This window comes from Neovison vison, chromosome 2 (assembly GCF_020171115.1).
Source record: "Neovison vison isolate M4711 chromosome 2, ASM_NN_V1, whole genome shotgun sequence".
NCBI classification, from domain to species: Eukaryota; Metazoa; Chordata; class Mammalia; order Carnivora; family Mustelidae; genus Neogale; species Neogale vison.
In genome coordinates this window covers 1,706,077-1,725,330 of record NC_058092.1, presented here as the reverse complement: position 1 = coordinate 1,725,330, position 19,254 = coordinate 1,706,077, and the positions used below count along the sequence as shown (strand labels likewise).

General features: G+C 63.9%; 1 protein-coding gene across 1 annotated transcript in view; it reads right to left on the bottom strand.

Moving 5' to 3' along the window:
• Positions 1–18,854, bottom strand: part of PRDM16 (PR/SET domain 16) — a 198,067-nt gene extending 179,213 nt beyond the window's left edge. The window contains exon 1 of the mRNA XM_044236972.1: positions 18,257–18,854. Coding sequence (XP_044092907.1) covers positions 18,257–18,736 — 480 coding nt within the window. The 5' untranslated portion in view covers positions 18,737–18,854. The remainder of the gene's footprint in view (positions 1–18,256) is intronic.
• Positions 18,855–19,254: the final 400 nt, after the last annotated feature.

The window sequence follows — 19,254 nt, the reverse complement described above, 5'->3', positions numbered from 1 at the left end:
CACAGCGCCACAGCCGCGGAGCAGGAGGAGGCGGCCCACCGGCCGCGAGTACACACGCAGCCGGTTCAAGAATGCGCCGCCCCGGCCGCGCGCAGTAGGCCGCCAGCTGTCTCCAGGTCTGACCCCTTCACCGTAGACTGCGGGTCCCGCTCTGGAGAGGACGTCCCAGAAAGCGCTCCGTGGGCCCGGGCATGTGGCCTGAGCCGTGGGAGCCGGAGCTGGAGCGGGAGGCTCACGGGCGCGGCCCAGAGTCCCCTCCGCCGCCGTGACCGCGAGCCCGCCTGGGGCCCTTCCAGAGACTGCGGGACGCATCGGTCTTCCCGCGTCCGTCGGTAGAAGAACAGGCCTCCCCACGACAGCTCGGCCCTGCATGGGCCGCGCGGAGGGTGCCGAGGCCTCGAGGAGCCGCCCGGAAGCCAGTGCGGCCCTCACCGAGGGCGGGACGCCCCATGACCTCACGACGGTGAAGTGTCACTGTGGGAGCGTGTCCAGCCTGGAGGAAGCTCTTTTCCCACAGAGAGATTCTGACGCAGGCGATCTCTTCGGTACGTCCGTAGTTTAGACCTCGTACCTGGGCTATTTCTCAAAACCAGGACAGACAGTCACTGGTTTTCTGCAGCTGAGACGTGGCCCACGGGGTCGCATGTCTTCTTAGAAGGTCTCTAGAAGGTACCGCGGGGCCTTCCACGTGCAGAGGATCCCGTGTACGGACGTACCTGAGAAGAGATGGGACTGGGCCTTCCGGAAGGCCCCCCTTCAACTGTGGAGGCCAGAGTGCGGCCGTTCACGGAATGTTCCAGAATGTCAGCCTCGGCAGGTGCTCTCATTCTGCTGGCTTGGAAAGTTCTGGAGACAGTCGTTGGCAGCCGTGCCAGGAGGCCGCAAGACGCAGCCCAGAACTCAGGGAGGCTCCTGGGTGGTGACGTTCTGCTGCTGAAGCTCGGGCACCCGTCGCCAGGACAACGCCCCAGAGCAGGGCCACGGCTGTACTAGGTGTCTCCAAAGGCCCCCACCTTGGGGTTCCACGACATTCTGCTTGGATGCCTCCCCACGTGCCTGCATTGCTCCCCCAGAGAGGGCAGGAGGTGAGCGGGGGCCCCCAGCTCGGGCCGTCCTAAGGGGAGCACGTGCGCGCCAGTGACCTTCACGCACCTTGGCAGGAAACGGGCCCGGCAGCTCCAGTGGGTCTGAGGTCACGACGGCCCTCTTGGGACCAGGGCACCTGCAGAGCGGGTATCCTCTGCTCCCTAACTCGGGACATTTTCTGGACTCCCCTGGGTTTCAAGCGTGACCGTGTTTGGAAAGTTCCGGTGTGAGACTGATTTCACGTCCTTATCTTGTGACTGTCCTGCTCAGGCATGAAACTTCAGGGGATCAATGATGAATTTTTCTTCTCACTGGAACCAGAATTTTCCCATATTTCTGACAAAGACATTCAAAGGCTGCCTGGCATGGCCTACCCCACTCACAAGCACGGCACAGAGGGTTCCCTTCCGAGTCCATCGAGAATTGCCAAGACGGCCTCGTCGACGTGAGCTCCTGGACAGGCCCATCCACTGCCATGACCCCCCCGCCCCCCGCAACATGGGCAGACGGCGGCTGGAAAACATTTCCACACCAGCCACGGAGATGACGACCTTCGCGTTAAATAGCAGACGAATACCAGGAACCAGGACGTCAGGTGGACAGTGTCCCATCTCCCCTCTGCTCACTGAGACTTGCCGCCTCTGTGTGGGGGCCGGCGGGGAGCCACAGGGGGCTCGGCCGACCCAGGCCTGTCATGCCCACTGAGACCTAGCCCTCGGCCCCGCTGGCCTCATGGCTCCCCCCGGCTCATCGCGAGGGCCTGCCGGCTGCTGCCATCCAGAGGGCGGGTGACGGGCTTGTCCCTGCTCAGGGCTGCACAGGACTGTCCGTCTGCTCTCTCTGGTCCCCCTGGGTCTCGTACAGACCTGCATGGCAACTGGAGGCACGAGGAGGAAGAACCCACCTTCTCTAGGCCTGGGGGAGCCCCACTCAGGGACTAGGTCCCATCCCTTGAAAAGGAGCAAGCGGTGCCCGGGCCGGAGACCGTGTGCAGAGACGGGCGGGCCTGGCGCCAAGCCCAGCGGTAGCAAGCGGCACGGGCAGCAGAGCAGCCACGAGCCGGGCACAGGACACAGTCAGGGGAGAACCGGGCTCTGCCGACCCCTCAGCGCATGGGTGCCTGCAGGTTCCCTGTGGGTACCCGGTTCTGGCCGACAGCAAAGGCACCTGCAGAACGGAGCAGAAGCCGCTCCAAGGGAGGAAGCTGGAAAAGGTCAGGATGGACGCAGCCTCCCCGGGTGTTGGCGGAGGGCGGGTCTGCTGCCCAGAGGACATCTGGAATGTCTGCAGAGTTTGGTCATCAGGACTTTGCCAGGGGTGGGGGGGCTGCTGGCACGCAGGGTGCTGAGCGCCGGAGCCGAGATGCCGGGCCTGGGCGCCGGCAGAGGCAGCGGCAGGAACCAGCTTTGAGCAGAGTGTGAGAGGCCACTGTACGGGACACCCCACCTGCCCTCCTGTCATTCCCCCTGGAGCCACCCTGGGCTCCCCTCACAGGCCCGGCACGTTCGCAGGCTGCCCAGGGACCCGCGGTCTGAACGTAGAACGCACTGGGCCGTCCCCACTGTCTCCACGGCTGGGGAGCCCGGGACCACTTCACAGGCGGGCGCACGGAGGCCCCACGGGGAGGGCCACCACCGTGACAGGCTGCAGAGCTGCAATCCGAATCTGGGCGGTCGCGGCGGGTCTCGGGGCCACAAAACCAGGCAAAGGGACTCAGCCGCTGCGGCCCAGAAGCACGACTTCAGAATGTCCCTTAAAGCAAAGCCATGTCCTGCAGCAGCGACTCCCAGCGAATTCAACTTCGAAACCGACATGCTGGTCTCCCCAGGAAACCGGACCTCACGCATCTTCGCCACGCGCGGAGGGGCTCTGAGGCCGTAAAGTCTGCTGTTAGGAAGGGACCCGGTCGACCACACGGCTGGGGAGCCCACAGCCTGGGGCGCCGCGAGACGTGGAGTTAAATGACCTTGTGAATTTCTCTCCAAATCACAGAGAAGGGAGAAACAGTGCTGAGCTAGAACTCTTCCTGGGGTGTTCATTTGGAGACAGAGGATGCCCAAAAGGCAAGCTGCTCCCTTGGGGACATGTCCGCCTGCCTGGGAGCCCCCCACCCCAGGACTGTGCTGCGAGGTCCGGCTCCGGTCTCTGGCAGGGCCCTTTCCTCTGCCGCCTTCTTCCTCCTCCCCGTGACCAGGGTGCGTGTGCAAGACGGGTGTGTGTCTCAGACTCCCTCACGGGCGGCAGTCCCCAGAGACCTTCGCCAAGGCATGCCCCTCTGACCAGCCCAGGACCTCGCCCCTGATGCCCATCACTTCAGTTCCCTGGGAGTGATTCCTTCACTGCTGCTCAGGAGAGAGATGTGGTCTGCAGAAAGAGGAAAACATCCACCTGCCATTTCAAAAAACATCCGCCCCCTCCAAGGGCTCCTGAAGCCCCCACCATCTGCCACGTCATCCCAAGGACCCCCCCCCAGGTGCTCGAAAGGGGCTCCTTGTTGCAAATCAACGTGTATTTGCTCAATCCCAAAGACGTGGACCCATGCCCCCCCCAGCCTGGAGCACACACAACACCTGAATAAACCTCTCCGGGAAAATCAGACACCATCAAAGACCCTGGGAGCTGGGCCGGCCCACGCTCCCGAGGAGTTCACGAAGGGCTCTGAGCTCGGACAGTGACTCTCAGCTCCCGGACATTTCTCCAAGACCGAGGAGTTGCCACTATGCATGCTGTGCTCCCGCCTGGGCCCTGGCCCGTGTGGGCAAGGGGGACGTGAAGCCCGGCCACGGGCAGAGCCAGGCTCCCTGGCGACTCCCAGAAGCGGAGCCACAGCACTGGTAAAGCCCTCGGAGGCTTTGACACCAGCGCCCCGGACAGGCTCACAACTGTCCTATGGAGTCGCTGGCAGGAGAGGGAAGACCGGGCCCCGGTCCGGGTGGGTCAGTGGGCCCGAGAAGTTCCGCCACCCAAACCAGTTCTGTGGCCCCGGACAAGGGCCTTGCTAAGCAAACCAGGACAAGGGTGCCCCTTGGGGCCGCTGGCAAAGGGGAACGGCGCGGAGGTCGACGGGTCCACGGCTCTGATGAACCAACAAGGAAACCACGGGTCAGGGCGAGCGGGACCCGCTGGGGTTCGGGGGGGTCATGGCTGCTCTGTGCCAAATTCTGGAGTGGGGCCTCTGGATCGCCGTGACGTCCAGATTCGCACGAGACGGCGGCAGGGGTGCAGACGTGCTCGTGGTTCAGGCTGGCACACGTCACACGCGGTCAGAGGCCCAGGTGAGCCAAGAGGCGCCGGCCCCCGCCGTGGGGGCTTCCAGCAGCAAATCGGTGTCTGGAGGGTGCGCCCGCACCCCCGAGCCCCAGGCCAGCCTCGTGCTTAATCCTTACTTTCTTTAAAAGTGGATTAGGAAAATCTCACGTGGAAAATTAATTAATGTGCGAATTCAACAAATATTTACAGAGCAGAGCCCTTTGTCAGGAATCCCGCGAGTGCGGGGCCTGTGCGCCCCACCCCCACTCGGCCTGTGCGTTTGGGGACGATGTCCCGAAGCATCCGCGTCTGAGTCAGCTCGCGAGACACAAACCCGCCACGTGAGCGCGCCGTGAACCTGCATGTCTGGTGCGGACGGAGGGCGGGGGTCCGTGGCCTCGGCCAGCGGGCTCCGCGGACGCCACCACCCGGCCCACGGCCTCCCAGGACACGTGCGGGAGAGGAGGCGAGGCGGGAGCTCGTCGGAAGGTCCCCGACGGGGCCTGCGATTGTGTCCGCCGTCACGCCCCCGCGGGCGCTGGGGATTACTCTCCATGCCCCTTTCCCGCGCTCGGCCTGTCGCTGGCTGTAGGTGAGTATGTCCTCCAGGAGCGGCCCCTGCCCCCAGCCAGACAAAAGTGAGCTCGCCGCCCCTTTCCCCAAGAAAAGAAGCCAGAGCCTTTTCATGGGCAGTGAATGGGGCCCCTCATTTAGGCCGCATTATACCGGGGCCTTCATTTCCCCTTTCCCGCTTTGCTTCATTCAGGGGGGCTCTGACTTCAACTAATTCGATAACAATCCCGCCGGGCCTTCCCAGCCCCTGGCTCGGGAGGACATTGTCCGTGTGCGCGGCCTTCCCCCCGCGCTGGTCCCGCTCTCCAATTAGCCAACCGCTGGGCCTCTGTCCGTCTCCACGGCTTTCCTGCCACCCGCCCACTTTTAACCATTTCTCATTGAACGGGACTCCCGAGGGCCTTCGGGGCCGCACGCCCCCGGTGCCCGGGTCAGCGGACCTGGGGTCGGGCAGAGCGAAGACACGCGCCCGCACGGCCTCTCAGAGGCTGGTGTGCACCCCCTCCCGGGGCCGGCGCGGCCTGCACGGGAGACCGGAGACACGACACAAACAGCTGTGCCTTGGCCCCCAGCCTCGCCCGGCGCCGGTTCAGGAGTGCCAGAGAGTCCTCGGGACGGGCGGTGCTGGGGGATCCAGGTGACCTCGCCGGCTGGGCCTGGGGGGCTCTGTCTCCTCACGGTCAGTTTCCAGGGTGGGGTCTCGCGTGGCTCTCGTCCGGACGAGCGTGTCTCTCTCGGGTGCTGACGTCCCATCACTGTGCCCCGAAAATCGGCTTCTCCGGCTGGAGGAAGATGTTCTCAGAGCCCGCAGGGAGCACTGCCGGCCGGTCGGGGCGCGTGCAGACCGGTGTGGGGGTGTGTCTGCAGGTGCCCACGTAGGTCCCCGCTGCTACCTCCACAGGGAAAATGTGGGGATTGGCTAAAAACGTGAACCCTTAAAAAGCACTTTACCGTCCTGATCTGTGCTGATTCCCCAAACCCGTCCTGGGTCTCTGGGCACCACGGTCTGCGATGGCCCGTCAGGCACGGTCCCCCCCAACCCCCACCGGGGGCCCCAGGCACGACATTTATCTGTGGGGCCCCCAGCACCACCTCCCGTCCCCCGTGCTACCTGGAAACGACCCGGCCCAGGGGATCAATCTCCTAGGGGTCTGTACGGGGTGAATTCTGTCCCCCCAAATTCACATGTCCAAATCCTAACCCCAGGACCTCAGAACGCGGCCTGATGTGGAAACAGGGTCATTGCAGAAGTAACGAGTGGAGATGAGGTCACACGGGGGTGGGGTGGGTCCGAGTCCAACGTGACAGGCGCCCCCAGAGAAGGGGCACCGTGCACACCCCCGACGGCACGCACGAATGAAGCTGAAGCTCGTGCAGCAGTGACTCTACACACCAAGGGGTCCTAGGCAGCCACCGCGCTCTGGGGGGTGTGGGGCAGGTCCCACAGAGAAGGACCCGGGAACAGTACAGACCCTTCATTGGGGCCGGGAGCTGCTCTCCTCGCTGTCCGCTGTGCCGTGTTCCAGAACCTTCTGTCACAGGCTCCTTTCCCCTCAGGTGTTCCATTCAGAAAGCACTGCAGTAGGGAGGCTCACCAAGGCCGTTTGGGCAGCGAAGTCTTTCACGGACTCAGTTCGGCGCCGGGCCAGGGGACTTGGAACCGTCTGAGGGTCCGCGGCAGGTGTCCTTCTACACAAAGGTCCAGAGAAACGCAGGAAGCAGCCAGGCGCTCAGCTCCAGGGAGGCCAGGAGGAGGCTCATGGGAACCTCGGGGTCAGTTGGCTCATCTGGGACAGGATGCGCGCGCGGAGAGAGACCACAGCCCCGAGTTCAGCCGTGCACACCCGCGTGGCCTCTGTCTGTCAGAGAAAACTCTCCCCAGATCTTCCGTCCCCGCCTCGCCTCCAAAAGGTCGGCCCATTCAGATGACGGGCGGTGGACAGGAGACGCTTTCGGAGTGACTGGTGTTCATCCTCTTGCTTCACATGCGGGGGACTAAGCCGAGTGGGGAACAGCTCGGGTCTCGGCAGCAACCGGAGTCCTAGCCACCGGCCTCTGTCTCCCACGCTGTCTTGGAAAACCCCACAAACTCTCTGATGCTGATGAGGGACAAAGTATGTTGGTCCCTTGCCTGCTGGGCAGGGTGGCAGCCACAGGGAAGCACTGTCCTCCCTGACCTCGGCCCCGGAGGGCACACAGCATGGCTGGACGTGTGGCGTCTGCGTTTATGAACAGGGGCCGCCCGAGCAAGGAGGCTGGAGGGCCTGGGGTGCCCGTGAGAAGCGAGGATGACAGAGCTGCCGGCTCGGGCTGGGGAGCCAGAGCCCGGTGCCACGGAGGCCACGGGGCCTGGCGGGCCTCCTGCTTCGGGAATCCCAGTCCTTAGTGTATTTTCAGTCCCGAGTAGGAGTCAAGAAGGACAAGACAATCCAAGACAGACAGGCAGGGGGTCTGTCCAGACAGACGGACCCTAAGGGGCCGGGAGTTCTCGGTTCCTCTCTGAGGCTGTGCGTGGCCTGGTGTTGGGGACGCCTCTCGCTCCTGCATCCGGGCGCTGGCTCTGGGCTTCGGCTGGTGGCCTGGCCGGAGGGCTGCTGGAGAGACGCGTGCTTGGCCGACGCGAGGGGCCTGGGGCCTGCCACGGGGCTGGAGGGACAAGGGCAGAGACCACCACCCTCGGGTCTTGCAAGGCACCCAGAGCCTCTGCGCCCAAGGGCCAGCCAGCCCACGTTGCCACAGTTGGCGTGGATGCCCTGGTCCTGAGCGGTGCAGCGCGGACCTCGTCGGGGACTGTCCCACGGGCCACGTGACTCCGGGGAGAGCAGGAGATGCCCTGGGGGCCGTGGGCAGGCTGGTGCCTAGACCGGCGGAGGCTGGTCTGCACAGACCAGAGATGCTCCCTTGGCTGCCGAGCGGCACGTCGCTGTCCGTGGATGGCCTTCTGGGTCGGCTCGGTGACAGTCACCCCGTACCCCACCACGGTGGCGACTGCGCAGACGAGGGAAATCGTGTCTCCTTCCACATGGCAGCCCCAGGGATGATGACAGCGGAGCTGGATGGTGTCAAACGCAGAACACAGCCCTCTTCCACCCCCTCCGGCCCGCGTGAAGGCACAGCGCCCCAGGGCCCCCTCCACAGAGGGACACGGGTCCCCGAGGGCGGCTGCCTTCCCAGGGGTCGTCGCCCAGGCTGGGATGGGACCCTGGATCTTCTCGCAGGCCCGACCCCACGCTTCTCTCCCCGACGCCGCACAGGTCTCCTGGCGCGGGGCTTGAGGTCGGTGCCACGCGCGGTGGTGGCCCTTCCTGGGAGGATGGTCAGAGAAACGGAGGTTCATCCTGCAGATTTCCCGCCCGGACCTCCTGACCAGGCTGGCAGGGCCAACGCACGGCCCCTAAGCTCCCCTGCATATTTAGGAGCCCTAAGCTCCTGCTTCAGTTCTGAGGTCTCGTACTGTCCTTGAGTCTAAAGGGCACCTCCATAGCTGTGTCCCACCACAGGCCAGACCTCGGTGCCGTGAAGAGCTGACCGAGGCTCCCCTTCCCTGAAGCCAGCCCTCACCGGGGACGTCGGTTGTGCGGCTGCGGGTCCCTGGGGGCCTGGGCCGTCGCCACCGCGAGCTCTCCCTGCTGGAAGGACGAACACAGAGGCCCCTCGTCAGCTCGGCGGGCAGTCTGACGTCACCGCCTACTGTGGGCGCCCCAGCGACGGAGGCCGGAGACGCCCACTTTCCCCGGGGACAGAAAAAGAGGCGGACAGACGGTGGGGCTAGCCCTGAGCCCGCCGGGGGGCCCGAGCTACCTCAGAAAGCTCAGATTGGAGAAGGGGTCACCCAGGGCTCCCCAGGACTGTACGGGGCGGCAGCCTGGGTGACAGTCGGGGTCCCCAAGGGTGTGACCTCTAGCCTCTCTCCCAGGCGTGAGCCGGGCATGTCACCCCCGGAGCTCCGGGGATCAGCCCGCCCACGGGACCGAGAGAAACACCCAGCCGGGCCGGGGAGCGCCCCTTGGGGTTCTTTACACCCACGAGGCTTCTTACAAGCTCACCTGGTGGGATGCTTTTGTGGGAACCAAGTAGCAGGGGCCAGAGCAGCCAGAACCTTCTAGAAAGGGGAAGCGCACAGCTCGAAGCACTGTCTGCGTGTGCTGTCCGCCTGGCGGACAGGAGGGAGGACGGAGCAGTTGCCGTCCTCCTGGACCTCAGGGGCTAATCCTGGGGGTGCCGGGGCCGGAAGCCGTCCACGCTCTTACTGCTGCCTGCAGTCTGGGTCCCCTCTGGCCCAGAGGTGGTCAGGGGGAGGAGGCGGAGCCACCCACAGGCCCCGCCCTCTTCGCAAACACCTGGCCAGGCCAGTCCCTGCGCTTCCCACGGCCATTTCCCGCTTTGGCCCGGACCCGAAGGTGCCCTCAGAAGATGAGGACCGCCAGGCACCCTACCCCACCCCCCCACCCCGTCCCCCTCCTGGCAGCCGCCTCCGGGGCCTCCGCTGAGGGCCTGGCTGAAAGGCAGGCTGATGAATTAGTCTAGAGGGAAACAAGGCCGCTCCTACTTGTAAAAGGTCACGGCGACTTTGTTCTGGGTGAGGGTTTATCTCGGCTGCTGCAGGGACAGACAATGCCGCGGGGCTAAACGGCAGAAATCTTAGCTCCTCGTGAAATGACGGCGCTGATAAGCCCGGGGGCCTTAGAAAGATCTAAATGGGCAAGGAGTGATGTGGTGTCTGGAACGCGACCGAGCAGAGATGGCGTGTGCAATTAAACTGGGCATCGGCCCAGACGGGATGCGCCGTCCGTGAGCCAGACCCAGGGGGCTCCCGCAGAGGGAGGACACGCGGGCCGGACCGCAAAGGCGCCAGGGCACGGCCGCCGGAGCGCTTCCCTGGGAAATGGTGACACGCGTGGTGGCTGTCGGGGCCTGGCATCCCGGAGGACACCACTGGACATCCGACCCTCCACAGCTTTCTTCCGGAGGAGGAGACGCCCCCAGAAACACCGGCGTGAATCCTGAAAACCCCTTTTAGGCTGTTTTATTCACCGCGTTCCGCAGGCTGTGAAAGGCCCGGCGGGCACGGCGTGCAGCACGGCCTCCGTGGCTTGCGGATCTGACGCCCGCCCCCACCAGGCCTGCGCCCTCGCTGACCGCCCCCCTAGCCGAGATCCCGTCCTGGGCTGACCGGACCCTTGACCAGGCGAACCCAGCTGTGTCGTCATGCGCGGCACCCAGAGGGACGGACAAAGCCCGCGCCGCCCTGCGCCAGCCCGAGTGGAGCAGAGTGGGCGCCTACGGGGTCCCTCGGTGCTGTGAGCCTCTGTGCTGCCCGCGGTTTGGGCTGAGGCCGAGGTGGCCAGTGACGTGCTGAGAACACATTCCTAACGCAGGGGTGACCGGTCACAGAAATTCTCAACTGGAGAGAAGCTCTGATAAGCAGAGGCCAGGCCTGGCTGGGAGGTTCACGCCCTGGTCCCATGACCCAGGGAGACCTTTTATGGCCTGCGGCGCCTGGGACTCTCGTCCGACCCAGAGGGAGGGAGGCCCCCCGAGGGGCTGGACCTTGGATGGCCAAGGCCATGCTGGGGTTTCCAGGGAGCCCCCCGGCTGGCGGCTGTGCACACTGCTCCCCGGGGGCCCTGCTGCTGGGGACTGTCTACTGTCCACGTATCACTGCTGCCGGAGGCTCCCCGGCAGGTGCGTCCTCACCATGGCCTCCTGCCCAGGGGTCAGCCCACAGGGGACCACCAGCACCACCTGTGGGCCTGCGTTCTGCCGTGGGAGGGCGGGCGAAGGACCTCGACCTCACTGCACACCCCCCCTTGGATGGGGGAGCCGTGGCCAGGCTGCCACCCACTGGGCATGGAGTGTCCACGTGGGTCAGGGGCACAGGGAGGACTCGGCTGAGCCCCCGCTCCCGGGAGGAGCTGGCTACGTGATCTGCGGGGGCACTCGGCAGGGTCCTGAGTCTGACTGCTGACCCGTGTGCCCCGCTACTGTGTGACCCTGCGTGACCTGCCCCACCAGGGCTTCGGGCTCCCGTCCATACCGTGAGAGCAAGCACAGTGTTGACCCCCGTGCTTTCCACACACAGAGCAGTGACTGTCGCAGCCACGGGAGAGGTCACGGCCACAGGAGGGCCCATGTGCAGGGGTGAGAGTCCCCGGGAGCCCCTTGCTCATGCTGGTGACGCTGGGCTGGCCAGGTCCCCTCTGTCTGTCCCCTGTCCCCTTGGTTACCCCACCCCCACTCAGACCTGACAAGCTCTGTGATTCAGACAGCTTCAGTGCCCCGCTGGCCTCAGGCCTGCAGGAAAGTGTCTGTCTGGGGTCCTGGGGGTGAGGAGAGGGAGGCACCTGGAGGCGGGGGCAGGAAATTCAAGGTAAGCCCCCTTTGCCCCAGGACTTGGGTCCAGAAGGGACTTCCCCGAGTGTCTGGGCTCCCGTGGTTAGGGTTAGGTTAGGTTAGGTTAGGTTAGGTTAACGACCCCATAGGTAGTTAGGGGGCGCGATCCTGGGGACCCCCACCAGAACGCTAGCAGATTCGCCCCAAATCTGCATTTTGAAAGCTCTGGAGGCTGTTCAGCCCAAGGCTCTGGGACCCAAGCCTGAGGTGAGCAGACGAAGCTTGTGCCCCTCTCTGGCCTCTTCCAAACGAGGCCTGGTGTGCCAAGAGCAGTCCAGACTGTGCCCCAGAGGCCGACCGGCTGGGCAGGCCCTGCCTTGCAGCTCCGGCCCCGACATGCCTCAGCCCCAGCCGGGCCCCGGGCGCTTGGGGGCCACGGCTGAATCCTGACTCCAAGGTTCCCTCTGGGCTCTGGAGAATGCCCCGTCATCAGCAGCCGGGCCCTGAGGGGGCCGGCTAACACCGCGCCAGGCCCCCGGCCACCCACAGAGCTGGGACATGGGATCCCTTTATCAACGGCGGAATGAGGACGGATGAGTGGACCGTGTGGGCACACCGCGGGCGCCAGGGACCGTGGGCCGCCCCTGCGCAGTAAGCGTGGGCTGCGCGGTAAGCCTGGGCCGCACGGTAAGCCTGGGCTGGCCTCACCTGTCCTGCCCAGCGCAGAGGCACCAGGGGCCTTTGTCACCTTCCCTCCATGTACCATCCCCTATTTTCCTGGAGGAGAGACAGACAGACAGGAGGGAGGTGACAGCGCTCAGCTCCCCGGTCGTGGCCTTCCAAGCCGGCGGGAAAGGGCTGAGCCAGGGCCCCCTGGGAACGGGCTGCTGAGCAGAGCAGAGGGGAAGCTGGCCTGCCCTCCGCACCATCTTCCGACGGCGCATCAGGCTTTTCCACGGCGCTGCCTCCCAAGCGGGCCTGTCCAGAGCCAGGATGGGGCTGGTTGTCGCTGTGTGTGAGCAAGAGATGCACAGGGTAAAATACCATTTAAGAAGTTGGTATTCGGGACGTCTCTCAAATATGAAAAGAAAATATTTATTTCCTTTTTCGCTTGTGAATCAGAATGCTCTATTTAAAGAAAGTACCCTCTGCTGGGTTTTGTGGCTGAGTTATTACCCCTTAAGGAAGTAAAGGAGAGCACTATCAGGGAGGTATTCTTAGTCATTCTCTCCCCTTTTTTCTGAAATTCCTTCTATACCCGCGCCTCGGAGCTGGGCCTAAGATAGTGCAGGATCCCATGGCATTCTTGGGCTGGAAACGTCTGGACCCGATGTTACGGTGCTCGGGTGACGGCAGGGGGTGTGGGCTGAGCGGCTCCCAGAGAGCAGGGAGTCCGCGAGTGGGGTTCTGGGCGCGCACACCAAGGCCAGGCCCTGTTCCCACGGGGTGTGGCCCCTCAGATCCAGACACCCATTGGCCCGGGGACGTGCCCCGAAGGCATGGCTGTCTGGGTGCTGTTTCCGAGCGTCGACGGAGCCACAGGCTTACGACTTCCAGGGCGTACGGTGTGTCTCCTAAGCACATTCAGAAAGTCATCAGGGGGAACATCACCCCGCATGTAACCCTGCCCAAAATAAAACTCCAGGCTGCCCAGACGCAGAGTAGAAAGCGGCAGGGGTGCGTCGGTGCCAGACAGAGGACAGCACAGCAGGGAGTTTCTGAGACTCCTGGGACCGGGGGCGGGGTGCTGTGCCCAGCGGTCCCCAGTGTGCTGAGAGAAAGGACGGCCAAGACTCGGGGCCGAGAATACCAAGATCAAATACTTAACCCGTGAGCTGTCAGAGCGGCAGGAAGCCACAGAGCAGAGCCCGCACGGTGTGGGCGGCCACCCCCCTCCTGGGGCCCACGCGGCCGTGGCTCTTACCCCACGGCTGGGATGACAAGAGAAACATGCAGCGGGACGGGCTGCAAGCCGTCGCAGCACAGCATGAGAGCCGCTCAGTGGAGGCTCAGGCACGGGGCCCGTGTGGGCCGCAGGGAGCCTGGATGCCTCCCTGGTGGGTGGGGGGCGGCCCCGAAGGAGAGCCTATCTCGGGGCGGCAGCGGGCGGCGTCCACTCAGTACCTACGCGCCCTCAATGGCCTGTGCTCAGTGTCACGTCCCATGCCTCTCCGGACCTCCACAGACTGAGCGCACTGGGCGACGGGGAGGCGGTTTCTGGAAACTCTCTGCCTGCCAGAGCCGCCAGCTCCAGGCGGGGTGGACAGCATACCTCCTGCCCGCGGAGGCCGGAAGCCCGGTCCAGGGTTTTCAGCAAAATCCAAAGGTGTGAGTGCGTGTGCGTGTGGATGTGTGTGCGTGCGCGTGTACATGCGTGTCTGTGTGCGTGTGTGTCTGTGTGCGTGTGTCTGCAGCCGCATACGCGCGTGTCTATGTGCATGTGTCTGTGTGTGCGTGTGTGTCTGTGTGCATGCACGCACGTGTGTGCATGTGTGTCTGTGTGTGCATATGCAGTGGGGGTGCGCATGCACACCCACACGTGACCACACGGACGCAGGTCTGCGTTAGTAGGTGGGCGTGCAGCGGCGAGGCGAACGTGTCTGAGACGAGGGGGTGCCGGGGAAGGAGAAGGGAGAAAGGTTCCTGCAGAGACCCTGGATCAGAGGAGGAAGAGGAGGCCACAGGTCGGGGCCGCGTGGCTATAGCCCTGGAGGGTCTGTGTGACATCCCAGCACACCCGGCTGGATGCGTGAGAAGCCAGGACGTGGAGGTCGGGTACCCCAGGACTCCTGGCCTCCAGCCTGGGTGGCCGGGGGAGCTTCCCGAGTCCTGGGAGAAACTAGTTCTCTGCTCTAGTGTGTGTCCCTAGCGCCTTGGAGAGACTCCATCCTGGCGATGTGAGAGGCTGGACGGTCACGACCGTGGACAGCCCAGCGCACCGGGCTTCTTCGCTAGCCTGCACCCTGGACCACAGTCAGCCTCCAAACTTCTCATTTGAAGGATGCTCAGCGGCTACCTCGGAAAAGAAAGCGTTGCTTTTCTAAAATGCATGTGAGGGGACAAGGGTGGATGGACAGAGAGGTAGCTTCCTCGGAGCCCAGGCCTGTCTCCAAGGGTGCGTGTTCTGGACCATAACATACCCTTAAATGTACAGAAGTTTCTCAGCATCCAAGAGTGCAGGGCTGGGCTGTAGCTAGCCTGGCGTCTCTGGGTGTCCCGGCAGCCCGTCGTCCACGGGGCCTGGGGGTTCTTGGAGGAGGGGTCTTGGGGCTCTGCGATGGAACAGCAGCAGTCACGGCAGCCTGAGGCTTCGGGGCTGATCCCGCCTGTGACCCCAGACCTTCCCCTATGGCCTGGCCCAGACACAGCCCGTTTGTTGATTGAACAAACGAACACACACATTATTCAGACACGAAAGCCAAGGGATGAGGTCATCTACTTGAGTGAACTCTGCAGATAAATGAAACCCCATCGATTCACATGAACGTTTTCCAGCAGCCTCTCAAACAGGGGCCGACCATTCACTCAGCAGCCGATATCAGAACGCCCGGTCCAGGCCAGGCCACGCTCTGGGCGCCGGAGCAGCTGCCCTCAGCCGGCTCTCCGGGGCAGGCGCGCCCTCGAGGAGGAGGCACGCTGAGTGCGGACACTGTTGGCGCGAAAAGGCTCCTCCCCGCCGGGTCCCACACGATGTTGCCCGCCTGCGCGGCACGGAGCCCGGTCCGGTGGCGTGACGGAGGAGCCCGCTCTTAATTAGCAAAATAAGCAGCGCGATGAAAAATGTCATGATTTACTCAACAAATGATCAAAATCATTGTTTTTTCAGACCCTGAGGCAATCAAACGCAATCACGGGGTGATTTATTCTGGGCAGAGCGAGCGGTGGCCGCGTCAGCCTGCAGCTGCATCTGGGCAGAGGGGCCTGGAGCTCGGGGACCTCCCCAGGCGGGGCTCAGACCGCCACGCTCTGAGATGGGTCCTGGGGGGCTGTGGTCACAGCCCACTCTCCCCACCCACCCCGGCCGCAGGGCTGGCCAGTCTGGGGCGCAGGGGACCCGCCCGATGTGGGAGTCACCTCCTGGTGTGCCCGGAGCCCGGAGGAGAAGGGAGGTTCAGAGTCGCACGCTGTCTGACGCACACGTGGGAGGGAGAAGCCGCGTGCGGACGGTGGCAAAGACATACAATGAGCAAACGACACTACGAAACGAGAAGGGAAAGTGGACTGTTTTCCGGACTGGTCCAGAACAAGAATTTTGCTCCCAGGGTAGAAAGAAAATTGTTTCCATGGTGTCCCCCAGTGATAGTGAGAATAGTCCATTGGACTTTGATTTTAAGCCAGCGTCTGGCTTCTCCCTCCCAGGCTGCGCCCCCAGACCCAGCCCTCCCCGCCACGCTCCTGACCTCCTGGCCACGGACCCGCCGCCGCCCGCCCCGGGGTGCAGGCCGTCCCCGGCTCTCCTCTGCTGTCTTTGCTAAGTGCCATCACTGTTCTTTCTCAGTAAATGAACACTCTGTCCGCTGCGGCGAAATCAAATAGCCCTGATTTATACTTAATTAGCAGTGTGAGTGTGGCCAGCTAGGCATCCGACGCGCAGTGGGTCCCAAGATGACGTGTGCTCCCGCGCTGTCCCTGGGCCCCGCCTCCGACCGTCCTGGGCCCGTCCCCTGCTGATGCGACGCTTCGGCACCAAGGTTCTCCACCTCCCGGTGCCTTGCCAGTGCACCGTGAGCCCAAGGGGGCATCTCCACGGGACGGCAGCCCCGGCGTCTGCCGCAGTCAGAGCGCCTTGTTAGCATTCATGACTCGAGGCTCCCCGGAGGCCTCTTTCCTGTCTAGAGTCACAGAAAGACCCGGGACTCCCTGCCCCAGGCTCAGACCCTGTTTGCAAAGGCAAGGACAGGGCCTAACTGAAGGGGCAGCTGAGCCACCGGTCCGACGGAGGAAGGCACAAAACAACAGGAAAGCACAGTCACGTGGGGACACATGGGAAATCCATCAGGATGCTCCCTTATGAGGGACAACGGTTGGTTTTCCCACCCCAGAGACCCAAACTGAGGTCCGGGGAATCCAGAAGAAACCGCCTGGACCTATTTATTTCAGGCACGAGTGAGTCTGCTCTGAGTTTTCGGGGAGCCCGCCTCCTCCCCTCTCTCCTGCATCTGGGGAGGCAGAGGGTTCCCGAAAATTCCGCCATCTGTCCTAGGTCGCCAGGACAACCCACACAGCTGCTGGGACCCCGCATGACGGAAGGCCACAAAGCCCCAGGTGGGTCCCAGAGGCAGGTCGCCGGCGCCCGAGCTCGCACGGAAAACAGGGTCAGCCGAGATAGCTTCAGGGTGTGTCAGGAGCACTGTTTGAGGACGTGGGGTTGTGGGCAAATAGTCCTAAGTGCCAGCATGAAAGGCGGCTGCCGGGGCACGACCGCGGAACAAAGCCGGCTGCAGACCGGGCAGCAGGAGAGGGCTCCCTCCCGCAGAGAGCGCAGCGGAAGTCAACTGGCACCGGGCAGACCCTAGCGACAGCGGGACCAGGACACGCACTGAGCGAGCAGAAGCGATACGGGCCGTTTCTTTAGCAAAAGAGCAAACAGAAACTTGTACCAGAGCAGACAAGGGCAAAGTGGCTTCAAGGTCACCCGGAGCACTCCCTGCGGGGTTCAGGTGCCCTGTGCCCTCCACAGGCCGCCTGCTAGTTAAGCCGGGCACGTCTCTCCGAGCCGCTCCGACAAATCCCGGAGCCTGGCTCCCAAGCAGCCAGGTGGGGAGGACGGAGCAGGCCGAGTCTGCAAACGTCTCCTTGTCCCCTGAGGGGTGACCCCGGGAGCGGCGAAAGAGCCACGCGCCCACAGAGACATGGGACCTCCAACTCCCTCGCTACCTGCCACGCACACCCTGCTCCCGGGCCCCTGGCTGGTCTGCTCTGAAGGGGAGCCCGACCTTGAGCGGCACACCCCTGTGTGCCGCCTCCAGACAGCAGGGGATGCACTGGCCTTCACCCCTGGGGCTTGGGGTCGTCCCATCCCTTCATCCATATGGTCAAGCCACTTCTCATTTAAACCTTCAAAACCCTGGACTTTCGGCGGGTGCCCCCTGTCCCCGGCGTCCACACCCCGTGTGCCAGCACGGGCCACACCCGCCCGCCACACCGGGCCCTCTTCCCTCTGTGGACTCTTCCTAGTCCTTTCCTAGAGCCGACCTCCGGCAAGTGCTTTTGGATGCTGTAAAACCCCTGGGAGGAATCGGGGTTTCTGCCTTTTCCGCCCAGGCAGGGTGCCTGCCAGAAACACCACCGAGCACGGGCTGTGCGAGGCCGGCAGAGCCGCCCGGGCCAGCGGGGAGAACACTTCATGGGGCCTGTGGTCCCCACAACGGCCCCTCGCAAGACCCCCAAGCCCTCGAGGGATGCTTGGGGATGGCGGCACCCTCACCTAATAGGCCCCTCTCCTGACCGCACACGGGCTCCAGAGCCGTCCCCAGGCCCGGCTGGCAGGGAGCTCTCAGCCACGGGAGGCCAGCCTGGGCAGCAGGAGGCTCGTTCTCCTGCTTCTGGGAAGGGGCTTCCTCTTAGAGAGCTGGCTGACCGGGGGCTGGGGGGGCAGGGGGCCACCGGGCGTGTTCTACGAGAGCCCCCCCATCTGCAGGAGCGTTCCCCAGAGTAGAGACTCTGGTTCGGGGACATTCCATCAATCTGCGCGGTTCTGCAGACTACAGTCTGAGCACCTAAGACCCAGACGGGGAGCACGGGTGTTTCAAGACATGAGCTCATTAAAGACACATTTCCGGAAGGAGAGCAGACCGAGCCTATGGGAGCTGCCGGGCGCCCACGAGGACCGCCGATGTCTGCCGAGCCGCGTCATACAAGCTGCAGGACCAAATAAGCCTGGGAAATGTGACATTCGAGCGCTCTCTCCGAGCGAGCCTCCTGCCTCGGGCGGCCCTGCTCAGCCCGGCTTTATAAATAGACGGACCACAAGACAAATGGCCATGATCAATCACGTTCACACGGGAATGCTCACCTCCCATCCAAAGTCCGCCTCCTTCCACGTGGCCCGGGGTGCCCCCATGTAAGGGCCAAACCGCGCCCCGATCTCCATCCTCTTCTTGGCCCAGATCCCCAGGCCGGCCCCTGGGATGGAGGATTCACGGAGCTCAAAGTCGGGCGGGATGGGGATGTCCTCGGGAATGTAGACGGGGGCTTCGTACGGTGAGCCCTCCTTGGGGGTGAAGTCCTCGCTGGTGGGGAAGGGGGACGGCGGCCCCATGGGGATGGGGGACACCACGCTGTCCTCCGTCTCGTACTCCGCGCTCTCGCCGGCCAGCAGGTCCGGGTCGGGCTCATGCATGTTATTTACAATGTCGCCGTCACCTGAAGGAGACAAGGCAGCGTCAAGCTCTGCGGCTCGCCCTCCCCCGTGCGTGACCCGCAGGGACCATCTGGGACACGGGGCAGGATGGGGACGGAGGGCGCCGACCGCCACCCCCCACCCGGGAGACATCCCTTTGCTCCGAGCTCCAGGGACATGGGGAAGCGGGTTCAGAAAGCCCACAGAGGGCGCCTGGGTGGCTCAGTGGGTTAAGCCGCTGCCTTCGGCTCAGGTCATGATCTCAGGGTCCTGGGATCGAGTCCCGCATCGGGCTCTCTGCTCAGTGGGGAGCCTGCTTCCTCCTCTCTCTCTGCCTGCCTCTCTGCCTGCTTGTGATCTCTGTCTGTCAAATAAATAAATAAAATCTTTAAAAAAAAAAAAAAGAAAGAAAGCCCACAGAGTTGTGCCGCTCTGTGAGCCTCACGCAGCCCCCCGAGGACCTGTCTGCCCCGTCTGCTTGAGGAATGCGAGGACGAGAACTGCCCACGCTGCGTGCATCTGGGAACAGTGGGGAAGGCCCCTGCAGAGGGCACCCAACCTAGAGCTGCTCGTGAAAACGTGTTTCCAGAACATTCCAGTTTGTGTCTGGCCCTGAACATGAGGGGCCGGGGACCTGTCTCGGGTTCCTGGGAGGACTCAGAATTTGGATC